The sequence below is a fragment of the Onychomys torridus genome, chromosome 4 (genome assembly GCF_903995425.1).
Source record: "Onychomys torridus chromosome 4, mOncTor1.1, whole genome shotgun sequence".
In the NCBI taxonomy this organism is placed as follows: domain Eukaryota; kingdom Metazoa; phylum Chordata; class Mammalia; order Rodentia; family Cricetidae; genus Onychomys; species Onychomys torridus.
Window position 1 is genome coordinate 50,631,429 of NC_050446.1, and position 13,540 is coordinate 50,644,968.

Here is a 13,540-nt window from a genome sequence, read left to right on the forward strand (position 1 = left end):
GTCCAAGAGACAGAATGAGAAGGTTGTCTGCTCAAAGCCCACGGCTGACTGCTGACAGTCCCAGACACAGGTCTCGGGCTCCTGGCATCAAGTGCAGAACTCTCCGCCTGACAAGCTAGCTGCCTTTACCTCAGCAGTGTGGTAAAGCTTTAGCACGTGACCCCAGCTGTTCCAGAAAAACTAGGTAGGTGCTCAGAAGTCATCCTTTCAGTGAGCCCTCTTCACCTTAGGAACCCAAAGTGGAGAAAACATCACAGACTTCTGCCAGAGGAACAGGAGACAAAGATAAATCCAAGAAGGGAATGTTGACTTCAGGCAGTTTGAGTTATTTTAGATTACCACAACACCTCAGTGACCACAGGCAGGAAAAGGCAGCAATTGCTGTTAATGAATGCCAGATACAATTTTCTAACTATTCTCCCCAAGAAAAAAAAAAGCTATGAATAGTTTTGATTCCTAAAAGCCAAATTTAATAAATTAATAACAGCATGCTAGGTAAAAATATAAATTTACAGCTGAAAACCAATAATTTAACAGAAAATACTGTGTGGTGCATTTTTATTGATAGGATAACTTACTGAAGCAACAGATCTGGAAACACATCTTGCCTTTGCTGAAGAGAAAGTACTATGGTTGAGAAGAAGAAAGAGAAGCTGGAAAGGAAGTGTGTGGAGTTGGCGTATGGTACATTGATGGTGAGGTAACAGCCAGGGCACGGCTTATGCATGTGTGTGCGAGTGTGCAAGCATCAGAAACCAATAGCGTGGGCCCCAAAAGCAAAGTCATGACAGTTACTCTGGGAAGCATGCTGGGTGAGAAGCACAGACAAGCCAGGACAGAGAGGCAGTGCAGGTCCAAGTCTGTGATTCCTTGATGTGGGGTTTCCTCACCAAACAGGGGTAATCATGCAGTAGCTTGAGTGTCTCTTAACATGATAAACACCCAGGATTACCAGAACCGGAAAGCGTGTGTTCACTGTTTTACAAGGACAGCTGTGTGGTGCTACAGAGATGACAGGAAGTTCCTTCATTTTAATCTGGGTATTTGGCCAAACCTCTAACCAAGAAACAATTCAGCTAGTGAAGCTAATTAAATTACTAGAAAACATTCCTTCATCTGTAAAACATTTCTTTCTTCCTCAAATTAAAACTCTAGAATAAAATGTCCTCATTTTTGATAAGCAGCTCCACCACGAGTCTCTGATAGCGGATGTCGTTCAGGGCGGCCATTGGGTCTAGTTCTGGGGATCTCATGAGGGTTGGCCCAAACACAATCCCAAGGTTCTCTGCACTCATCAGATTCTCCTTCTCGTGAAGGGTCACTCTGAAAAACACAAGTGGAACTGAGTCGTCATCAAGTCTGAGCACCCAAATGAAAACCAGAGCCACAGCAAGGTCTGTGTCCACTGGCTAGCTCTCGAGTTATTGTCTGTGCTTCTCGTAAACTTCAAGGAATGTAACTTCATTCGAAGCAGGTCATGCTGATAAAGAATTTAAAGTCCCGGTGACTACTGGGGCTCACATCTGGACTGTGTGCACTCAAATATTTGTAGATTCTCCTTCTAAGACATATTTCCAAAAATGGAGGAGGTGGAGGGGGAGGAGGTCAGGCCTCCCTTTCCTTTGGCTTTCTGGCTCCCCCTGGGCCTGTCTGCAGGTGAAATCTGAGTGTCTAGGAGAGTAGCTGTGAGAACATGGAAGAACGGCTCACAGTTAGGACAGCATCTCTTCCTGTTACCCTATAGTATCAGCACAGAGCATATTACAGAGTGAGTATTACAGAACATGTAACTAAAGCCAAATAGGAAGCAAACTTCAATTTACAAATGGCGTTAGTTGTGAGCACAGGCAAAGAAAGTTCTAACTCATGGTGCCTTTTAAGTGGGAAAGAGCTGGGTGTGGTGGCTCACACCTTTAATCTTACTACTACAGAGGTGAGACAGGCAGATCTCTGTGAGGTGGAGATGAACCTGGCCTATAGAGTAAGTTACAGGTCAGCCAGGGTTACATAGGAAGACACTGTCTCAAAAACTAAAGACAAGAAGGGGGAGGAAGAAAGGAAAAAAAAGAAGAAAGGAGCAGGTATCCCAAGTAACTGAAATATGCATGTGCTTTTGGACGATGCAAGCTTTGGGGCACATAGAATTTTTGTTTCTAATTGATTTTAGAGTTTGAGGCCCAAATCCATTGACATCATATGACTAAGAAATTTTTTATTTCAACTGGTAGAGATTGATCACCATCAATTATAAAACAGCTTAAACTCTAACTGAAGGTATTCCTCCCTACTCCATCACTGTTTATACAACTTTCCAGTGTTGGTAACAGCAGTTAACTAGCCTAACCTCCTATACCAAGCTTGAAGTGCTTACTTGGAGCAATAAGCCAAGAAAAGTGAGTTGCCTCACAAACTGACAGCCGCAGCCCTTTCCCTTCTACAAAATGTTCACCGATGTCTGCAGAACACTAGCACACTCACAAGCATGTCCTAGAACTGCAAGGCATGGATGTCAGGAGGAGGCTGGCATGTGGTACTGCAATGCACACTATTTTTAGCACCCTTTCCCAACTAAGGCAATTTCTCACAAGACAATGCTGCTACGCACCTACGCATTCACTCAAGAGAACATATCCTTTCTTTCACCTTTTGCTTAGTCTTATTCTTGAGATTTGGTTGTAATACAGCAGTAAGCTACAAGCTGCAACTTGCCTCTTGAGATGTGCCATGAGGTACCGGAGGGTTTCGCAGTGGGCTGGTGGCAGCAGTCTCAGAGCGTCGTGAAGGGTCTCCAACTGCTCATCAGGGTCCATCATTTCTACAATAGCAAGGAGAGATGCTCTAGCAGAAAACTGAGGTGAATGCTTATGGACTACTCTTCCATGATGCTTTTGTAAAGTGAGCAAAAATGATTTCTCACAGAACCTTGCTCATAAACAAAACAGCTGTCCAAGGCCATCTTAGGTCCAGTGTGGGAACAGGGTTTAATGAACTTTTTTTTTTTCCTTCCCATTTTTGGCAGCTGAGGAAAATGGACATACTAAATATCCAGAATGTAACTGTAACACATCCAAGCACATGTAGACATACAAATAAAGCCTTATACACTCTAATGAGTTCATCTGAGAACATTAAAGATATATGTATTGCTCAGAATATTTTAGAAACCCTCCTGTAGTATACAAACCAGCCAGTCCACTACCTATTTGACTCCTGGCAAAATCTTACTGATATATTTTTTTTCTTTTTTAAATGACATTGTTTTTCTTTGCAGTATTATGGGCAGAACCCATGCCTCATAAATACCAGGCAAGTCCTCTACCACTGAGCAATATCCCAGCCCTTTATCTTTCTAAGCCAAGAAATGTATCATCTAACATTTGCTTGCTATAATTATTATACTATGTGTTATGGAACAAAATGAAGTCTCCCTTCAAAGCATGAGGACTCTCCTTCTGAAGAACACACAGCAGGCAGTTCTAAGTGTGCTATGCCATGGTGGGATCCCGGGATCAGGGGCTCTTCCAAAGGAGGCACATGAAGGGAAGCTCTCCATCTGGACATCTGAGATCTGCACTGAGGACTCACATGCCAGTCCATTACTGTAAGAACTGTGCTCCACCTATCAATCATACCTGTAACACACACAGCTGAAGAAGCCATTGCAATTCTGCACTCTCGAAAAACCACCACAGCATGTTCTCACTCTGGCTACAAGGGAGTGCCTTAAATTCTGGGTCTCAGGCCTACCACAACAGGACCTCATGCTGTTGAGTCCTAATCAAGATGGCAGCCTTGAAACACTGGGAAGGCTCCACCTGCTTAGTAGTCAATGTTTAAAACAGATGGCTGAAACTCTGGTCTCTCCCGTATCCACAGCCCAGCTCAATGAAAACGTAGACCATGTATACTGGTCTGGTAACAGCCAGTGCAGAACAGAAGCTGAGCTAAAGTATGGCAGAGTGGGCCCAATGATTCTCAGAATGTGACTAGTGATAGGTGCTTTTTAGTTCAAAAGAACTTTTGACTGCTTTGCAGCTTTGGTCCAAAGCTTCCTCAATTCCTATTTCATCTCTTTATAACAAAGAATGTGTTCTTTGCCTTTGCCATGAGAGATAATGCATGACCTCCAAACCGTGGGGACTTTAAAGAGAATCTGTTCATAACACAGTTATTTTCTCAGATGCTGAAATTCAGTAATTGAATTTCTAGAATAAGAAAAGGAAATTCTGTTTACTATGGAAGTTAGCTCTAAGCACAGGGCTAAATTAATTTGAAATGACATGATTTCAGAAATTAAAAACAGATTTTCTTTTTAACTTCTACAATTAATCTTGACCAAGAGAAGCTTGAGACAGTGGGAAGCTGTGGACAGCACTGGTATGCTAGCACAGGGGAGCTTAGCTCTGCCTAGAGGGGCTGACGGTAGACACCAAGGCCAGTATCGCACAGCCGAGTGAGGCAGGCGCTGGGAGACAGACCCAAGGACGCACATGCTGGGCGCTGGGATTTTAAAGGTCAGGAAAAACCTCAGCATGAGGGAACGGTCTTGAGTAAAGCCACAGAGGAATGAAGGCAGGAGATGAGGAGGGAGCCGGTCCCAGCTGAGCTGTGGAATGTCCTAAGGGGCATGCCGGTAGGACTGAGGGGCAGTGGGGCAGTGTGCTGCAGAGGAGAATGGAGGGTGAAGTCAGGAAGAAAACATTTATTTCTCAAGTCAGCTGTGGGCAGTTCTGAAGATTTATGGAGAGAAACGGGAAGGTTACGAACGAAGATGGGCCGTATCTGATGCTCATTTAAGTGTGCTATTTATTTATGCATTTATTTATGTGTGTGTGTGAGTATGCGTGGCATATGTGTGGAGGTCAGTTCTTTCTATCACATGGGTACTGGAGGTCAAACTTAGGCGATCAGCCTTGCTGGCAAGTGCCTGGTACCACTGAGCCCTCACACTGGTACTAATGTTCTTTTCTCTGGTTCCCTTTCCTCTAGCTGCCATGCAGAGCACAGACTACAGAAGGGCAAGAACACATTTCGGGACCTAACACAAAAATCCAGGTCATGGCAGTAGTTTGTCAGGTGAGAGCGGAGTGAATGATGAGAAACTGTCTTATTCTGAGTACATCTTGAAGTAGAGTCTATAAGATTTCCTGATGGGTGTCCAAGAAAAGGGAGACTAAAGAAAGATCAAGGTTTGGGTGCAGACAGCTGGAGTGGTAGAGAAGGTCTAGGGGAGAGCTCTCTCGGAGATTTTCAGATGTACAAATGAATGTGCTGGCCTGGATGAACCCGCTGTTGCAGGAAGAGCTCTCCCCTCCCTCCCTCACTGGTTCCAGCAGGGAACATGACAAAATGCACGGAATCCCTGACGTCACACTGACCAGAGCCTTTCCTGGACATCAGCCCTCCTTTCCTCCCATGCACACAGGACTGCCCATTGTCAACTTTCTAGAAAACAGAACAGTCTAGAAGACTGTTACAGCATAATTTAAGAGGAAAACAGAAAAAATGGAAGGTGTTCAGAGACAAATGGGCATTATCAGATTAGCTGTCATCAAATGTAGAAAGTCTGGCACGTGGAGGGCAGGGGGACATCGAGACAGGCAGGTTTCTCTGTACACAGGTAGGCTTTGTGACTGTCACATCTGTCCACCATCAGTGGACTGGCTGTCTACAGAAAAGCAATGAGTGAAAGTTACTGGGATTTTAAGACAAGTTTTTTAAGATTTTATCTTTATTTATTATGTAATACAGCATGTATGACCGCAGGCCAGAAGAAGGCACCAGATCTCATTACAAATGGTTGTGAGCCACCATGTGGTTGCTGGGAATTGAACTCAGGACCTCTGGAAGAGCAGTCAGTGCTCTTAACCTCTGAGCCATCTCTCCAGCCCTCAAGACAAGATTTAAGCCGGCAGTGGCCTTTAATCCCAGCACTCAGGAAACAGAGAAAGATGAATCTGAATTTAAGGGCTAGCCAGAATGAATTCTAGGACAGCCAGGGCTACACAGAGAAACCATGACTCAAACAAAGCAAAACAAAACAAAACTAACCAAACAACCAAACCAAAACCAAAACAAAAAAACAAAACAAACAAACAAGAAATCAACCCAAAACCAAAACTGGGAAAACCAACCAACCAACCAACACAACCTCCAAACTAAGCAATGAATTCAAGAGAAAAGTCTAGCTATACAATCCCTTAGAATATTTATTTAATGACTTAAGTCTGTGCATTTCCAGGTCAAATTCCAAGCTTAATAGCTAGCAAATATTTAACACCTATAACTTAAATGAAGGACTAATCCAGGCCTTGTGGAAAATGACACCGGAGGCATCAATCATGTCCTGAAGGTGCCAGTGCAGTGAAGAAACCAAGTCATGGCTACCGCCTGCCCATGATGGGAGTGCGGCCCAGGGGTGGGAATGTGATGAAGGAGAAGGACCAGGAAGAGGGTCTTGGAAAGTGTGGGCACTGAAGCTAGGAAGCAAGTCCTTGGGGCCTGATCAAGTTCTAATTAAGGAGTGTCTGGAGTGTGTGTTGTTAATTCTCTATAGAGAAGTTCAGTGTGAGAGTAAAACTTCCCCAAGCTACAGGCCTTACCAGACTGCAGAGCAGAGGAGACCTTGAAAGTTCTCCCTGCCCGGCTCATCCAAGGCTGCACACTTAGGGAGGGATGTGGCTTTCTAAGATCTTCTGGAAGGAAGTGCTCAGACTCCTGGGCTGGGACAGCCCCACATGGTTTCCAGCATGGTCAGAGAGCACTCAGGCGCTGCTTTCTGACAAGACCCTGCAGCAAGGCTCGCTTCTGGGCCTCTGTTCTAGAGCAACAGAATCTCCACTGGGAAGAGAGTGAAGAGGAAGGCTGGCAGACTCAGAGCTCAGGGACCATTTCCGGTTTTAGAGGCTGTGCAGCGGCAGGGCAGGGTGATCTGGCCCCTACTCTAGCATCCCCTTTCCCGCCCGCCCTAGGCCTCCCACCTCCGCTGTCACCCCGGGGACTTTGAGGAAAGCGGTTTACAGCACAGCGTCACCAGCTTTTGCAGGAATAAAGCTTTAACATAAACTATGATTTCTGTTGTGAAAGCATGGTGAACAATGCCAGAAACTTCTAGGGGGCAGAAACTGAGAGACGTTTTAAAAAAGCCAAGAATTAACCACACTAGGAAGTATCTCCTAATCCTGCCCATCACTTGAAGGGAGTCTTCCCTCCACCGTGTGTCTTCTCCTGATTCCTGCAGAAGCTAGGCAGGGTGCAGAGTGGAGAGAGCAAGAGCCCTGAGGAGAGAAAGACAAGCAGGTTGGGGTGCAGGCCCACCTCTAGCAATGGGACCTTGGCCAATTTAGGGCCTGGCTCATGGCAGGCACCTCAGGTGCACCTCTGTAATTGGCCAGGCCTTTGGTCTTTCTTCTGCTTTTCTGAGGGATGCCTGTGTCCACACACCCCACAGCAAGAAGCTGTATATTACAGTGGGAAAGGACACTGTTCCATGCCGTCAGCATCCGACAGGAACCACACACTCACATGAGGCACAGGGAGGGCGCCAGGGCTTTGTTGTCACACATGTCACTTACTAGTTTAGATTATACAGGAGGCATATATTCATTTGTCTCAATTTGAGGGAAAGAGGGTTTGCTGATTCCAGACAGGAAGGCTTCCCAAACAAATCCCAGAGTAATGGCAAATGGTTTGGAAGAAAAACAAAGGGAAAGATTTTCCTGGTAATAAGGGTGGGGTGGGGAAAGGTCCTGAGAGCCTTGGTGAGGCCCAAGGCCTCAGAATCCGACAAGCGGCTTGGGTGTTACCAGATAGGGTGTGGGCTTGAGAACCCGGCTGTGAGTCACTGCTCTGTCCTGTCTTGGCTCATCTAGACAAAGCAGGTTTCGTTCCTTCCCCAGCAGCACAGCAGCAGGAACAGGCACCTGTCTAGCTACTGTCATGCGGCTGCAGGGGCTGTGCAGGCTGGTGAGTACCCTGCACCTGTCATGCCGCTGCAGGGGCTGTGCAGGCTGGGTAATTAGTCCTGCACAGAGGACACCAAACACAGCGTTCTAGTCTGGTGCCAATCAGCTGAGGACAGCCTGCAAACTCCCTAGACAATCACCATCAGCACTGAGTCCATCCAAAGACGGCAGCAGTTCAATCCCCAAAGAAGGCCAAGAGCCAGCCAGCCATGTTTTCTAATTTCTCATCAGGCTTTCCCATGCTGTACCGAGATCTCTCACTGACGCAGGAGAATCAGAGCTCCACGAGACTAACCATCAAAGGCCAACAAAAGCTCTGAAGAGAAACTAAATCCAGAACAAAAGATGCCACTGCGTTGTGAAAGTCCAAGTGAAGAAGCCAAGCAGAGGAATCACTACATTACTAAGGAAGTGACGTTATTATTTAAAGATGGAGAGGCCATCTGGGTTTAAAGACAGAAACAAAATTACAGGAATAGAATATTTTTTTCTTTAAAAAAGTGACGCCAACACCAAAAATCTGTTAAGATCTCCCATCTTTAAAGGTGAGATGTGAATTACAGGTATGAATTTTGAAACAGAAATAAAATTTTGCAAATGAGCCATTTTCTTCTCATCTAGAATTAAAAACCCAAACCCAGAACTTTGGCTGAGGAGCAGTGAGACCTGAGTTCAGTTTCTCAATTCTGAAAACAAAGCAAAACTAAACAAACTCCTCGATGATGCGAAGCCACATTCCTGGAAGAGTAACTGATGGGCTAGAGGCAGTCTGTGAACTCTCAAGGTCTGGGCATTTGGGGTAAGTACTGAAACTGACAGGAACATTTGCTGGATCAAACTGGACAGCAGTCTAGCTCTGGCCTTTGGTTTACTAAATGTGGGTCCATGTCCAGGCAGCACTGGTACAGATTATTTTGGAAAAGTAGCACAGTACAAACTTGTAAGGGTAGAAGGCACCGGTAATCTGGTTAGGGAAGTGTAAACGCTTGCAGACACACAGTCTGATGTAGAGAGAGCTGCAGGGACGTGCTGCTGCAGGAGAAGAAGCGGTTACTCAGAAGAAGCAGCTTGTCAGGTGGGAACTCACTCACTGGTACTTACTGGCAGACTCTATGAACTTGGGGTAGGCATCATACGTGATGAGAGGAATTGGCAGATCCCTGAAGTACAGTTTAAGTGCACCAGTGATAATGTTGATATCTTCATACATATTCACAGAAATATCCGCCTTTTCACCATCTTTTAAAGGAAACAAAACAAAACAGTCAATGCTGAATTCACAGCCAGTATCATTTTAACATGATTTGTGCATGATTAGATTTTAAAGACAGGTTTGTTTTTCCATCAGTAAGTATTTTAGGCTAGCTGTATAGAAGCTGGTGGAAATGTATAGCGTTCGGGACTAGGCAAGTATATGCTGGAGTGGTTATCTTAACCCCTGGCTATGATATTTTTATTTGTGAGTTAAGTGATTTTTATCTTAAAATAAAATAAAAAACGTATTTCATTACTAGCAACCCAAACTCTAGTTTATAAGATGAAATTCAGCATGAAACATGATCTATACTAGTGACCCACTTTGGTAAAACAGCAAGTAATCTTTCAGATTTTTCTCTTCTTAAGCTACTTATTTTTCCTTGCTCAGCTGTACATGCTTGTGTGTGTGTGTGTGTGTGTGTGTGTGTGTGTGTGTGAGAGAGAGAGAGAGAGAGAGAGAGAGAGAGAGAGAGAGAGAGAGAGAGGAGGGGGGGGGGGAGGGACTGGAGCAGGAATAATTTTATATCTCACAGTTGCCCGGCAATTCCCAGGGGAACAATGCAGTGTTGCTTTCCTTTTGTTTTATAGAAACTCAATTTGCAAAAGAGAACACAGGCCAGGCCTGTAAACCCAAGTTCGATCCCCAGGACCGACATGGTGAGAGGTGAGAGCCCACTCCTTCAAGGCGTCCTCTGACCTCCACACATGTACCACCCCCTAATACATAAATGTAAAATAACAATGGTGATGATAAAGGTCCTTTGTTTTATTCACTTGGCTTCACAGAATTAACATCTGGATCTTGCCTAACCAAGCCTTATGAGTAAATGAGACAGTGAGAAACAAAAAAGCTAAGCAAACAAAATACCCCACAAGCCCCAAGAAAATGTGCCAAGACTCTGAGTGTCGAAGTAAGAAGAGGTACCACAGAATGGAAGACTATTTAGAAGTGTTGGGCACTCAGATTCTGAAGCAAGACTGTCTTCAGAGAGTCCTCCAGTGCTGTCCTGGGTTTAATAAAATCTGAATCATGGGCTGGGGAGATAGCTCAGCAATTAAGAGCACTGGCTGCTCTTCCAGAGGACCGGGGTTCAATACCCAGCAACCACATGGCAGCACATGACTGTCTGTAACTCCAGTTCCAGGGGATCTGATTCCCGCACAATACATACTGCAGGCAAAACACCAAAGCACATAAAATAAAAATAAACAAAAAACTCAACTTGTACCTATTCCAGACTTATTAGTATCATTTCCTTGCTAGATATTTGTGCATGTCTTCATGCCTATGTTTGTGCACAGGTGAACAGATTTTAGTAATGAGAAAAAATGTCAGTAAGCTACGAAAGACACACACAAAAGAAACCATCAATGCACAGTGGCAGAAGTCAGCCTAAAATGCCTTCATGACATACATTATAACCTTTTACTAAATGTGAAAAGGTTTGTGATTACCGAGTATTTGTGGGAAGAATGGACACACAGGCAGAGTTTGAGGACTTTTATGTTAGTGAAACTATTCTGTATGATACTGTGATGTAGACAGAGGACACCCCAGTGTAAACTCTTTTAGTTAACGAAGCATCAACATTGGGCTATCAATAATAACAAATACACAATACTAATGCAAGATGCTAAACCAGGCAGGGTGGGGCATGCTTGGATCTGGTGTTCAGGAGGTGGTGAGCAAGGTCAAGAGTTCTAGACCAGCCTGGGTTAACATAGTGAAACTGTCTCAAAAAACAAAATCAAGTTAGTAATAGGAATTTGGGAGTTGGTGCCAGTGGGAGGGATTGCACAGGAAACTGCTGTACTTTCAGTTAAGATTTTCTGAAATTCTAAAACTACTTCATAAAAGCCCATAAAAAAAATAATCCAGACTCTTTGAAGCTGCAGGAGCTCACAGTAGATTCTGAGCCTGCTTCCGAGTACTTCTTTCATGCAGGGTAAGGCCATGCACAGGACAGGACAAAGCAGGATAGAGTGCTTTCTGGAAACAAAAGGCAATGTCCCTTGGGGACACACTAGAAAGCATGTAGGTGCTTTGACCTAAGGACCTGGAGAAGGTGACAGGGAACCCACAGAAATGCAGGGGCCAAAGGCAGGATCACCACCATCCAAGTCCTGACTTAGGAAAACAACACTGAGGGGGTTTGTTTTCCTTCCTACTGTCTGTCACTGAGCTCCTGTTTCAATACCTAGTTACCATTTTCTAGGAAGAATCTAGATTTCAAACATCCCTGTTCCCAAGGTATATAACCAATACTCCTGCTCCCAGGTACTTCACCAATTTTGAGTCTGGAAATAAAGTCTCCATTCTTAGAGCTCCACTGTGTGAAGCCTCGGGTAGAATCTGGACTGGGCGCTTTCAGCACTCAGACAACTCAGAGGAGGTCACCAGGAGAGGCACTGTCCTCTCACTGTTCTCTGGGCTGTGTTAGGGTTTGCTACTCCTCCTGAGCAGTGCTCTGTGTTCATCTTTGGGTAGCATCAGCGTGCACAGCTCTTCCCTGGGAAGCTTTTCCTGATCACCAGTATCACCTGCTACACTAGACTATGTTATTTTTTCCCTTCTAGTATTTTCCTTTATGCAACTTATCAAAATGAAGTCAATACCCAGTGAGTGCTTACCGCAAGTCCTACACAGCGGCAAGGACCAAGAAGACCGGTAACTACTAAGTGAGCAAAGAACTCAGTGCCTGGCATATGGCAATACCTTAATGTAATTTTTGAGTGACTAAATCAGCAAAATGAACTTTTAAAAAGCTAGGAGCCTAAAAGATTAATACTCGGGTTTACTATAGACATTATTATTAACATAATTCTTTTAAAACCTGATTTAAATTTTGTATGCATCTTTTAGTTTTAGAAAAAGTTTTGTTTTGTTTTTTTCCTTCCAAGACAGGATTTCTTTGTAGCTGTGCTGTCCTGGAACTCACTTTGGAGACAAGGCTGGCCTCGAACTTACAGAGATCCACTAGCCTCTGCCTCCTGAGTGCTGGGATTAAAGGTGTGCACCACCAACACACAGCTTAGAAACAAGTTTTATTGATAGCATTTTCATATCATATAATTAATCATTTAAATTATACAATTCAGTGTTTTCCATGCACTTATCAAGTTATATGATTACTACCATAGTCTACTTTTAGGACTTTCTTATGTCTCCTGAAGTCCCCACACCTGTTGGCACTACTCCCTGGTCCTGGCCCTTGCAAAGGGTGATATACCTGCCTGCCATCAGTCTGCATAGTCTGGTCATGTAATATGTACTCTTTCACCTAACTTAGTTTAATCTTTTTTAAAAACTACTGAATATATCTGGTTGTATTATAACATGAACTAAAAAAGAAATCCATTTATTTATTTCGTGTGTATGCATGTGTGTGGGCATGCATCAATCATGTAATTCATGTGGAATTCAGAGGACAGCTTGCAGGAGTTGGTTCTCTCCTTTAACTCAGGCTGTCAGAAACTGTCCAGTTACGGTTCCTACTGCTGTGATGAAACACAATGACCAAGAGCAACTCAGGGAGGGAAGGGTTGATGTGGCTTCTAGGCTACAGTCTATCATCAGTGGAAACGCAGAAGGGGAACTCAGGGCAGGAACCTGGAGGCAGGAACTGAAGCAGAGAGCATGGAAGAATGCTGCTCACAGGCTTGCTCTACACGGCTTGCTCAGCTTGTTTTCTTATACACCTCAGGATCGCCTGCCCACGGATGGCATTCCCCAGGCAGGGTGGTACCTACCTATATTAATTAAGCAAGAAAAGGCACTACAGACTTGCCTGTGGGCAATCTCATGGAGACAATTTCTCAGTTGAGGTTCCTTTCACCTGATCACCCTAGCATATGTAAAGTTGCCAAAAACCAGGACAGGCACGGTGCCAAGTGCCTTGAACTTCTAAGCCATCTCTTTAACACAAACAAATAAACAAACAAACCTGAACTTATTTATTTTTTGAGACAGAATCTCTCTACATAACCCTGGCTGTCCTAGAACCTGCTACGTAGACCAGGTTGGCCTGGAACTCACAGAATCCACCTGCCTTTGCCTCCTGAGTGCTAGGATTAAAGATGTGAGTTGCTATGCCCAATTCTAAACCTGAAGTTTGTTTTGCTTTGTTTTTCAAGACAGGGTCTCTATGTAGCCCTGGCTGTCCTGGAATTTGCTATGTAGACCAGGCTGGCCTTGAACTCAAGAGACCCAGTTGCCTCTGCCTCCCAAGTGCTAGGATTAAAGGTGAGTGCCACCACCACAAACCAGTTCTAAACCTGAATTTAATAAGAACATATGCATAACTGTCTTCTGTTTGTCT

General features: G+C 44.4%; 1 protein-coding gene across 5 annotated transcripts in view; it reads right to left on the reverse strand.

Annotated features, from left to right (window-relative positions):
• Positions 1 to 444: 444 nt before the first annotated feature.
• Positions 445 to 13,540, reverse strand: part of Chn1 (chimerin 1) — a 153,749-nt gene continuing 140,653 nt past the window's right edge. For all 5 annotated transcript variants that reach the window (XM_036183987.1, XM_036183986.1, XM_036183990.1 and 2 more), the window contains 3 exons: positions 9,066 to 9,203; positions 2,710 to 2,815; positions 445 to 1,323 (listed from right to left, as the gene is read on the reverse strand). In XM_036183987.1, coding sequence (XP_036039880.1) covers positions 1,152 to 1,323; positions 2,710 to 2,815; positions 9,066 to 9,203 — 416 coding nt within the window. In that variant the 3' untranslated portion in view covers positions 445 to 1,151. The remainder of the gene's footprint in view (positions 1,324 to 2,709; positions 2,816 to 9,065; positions 9,204 to 13,540) is intronic.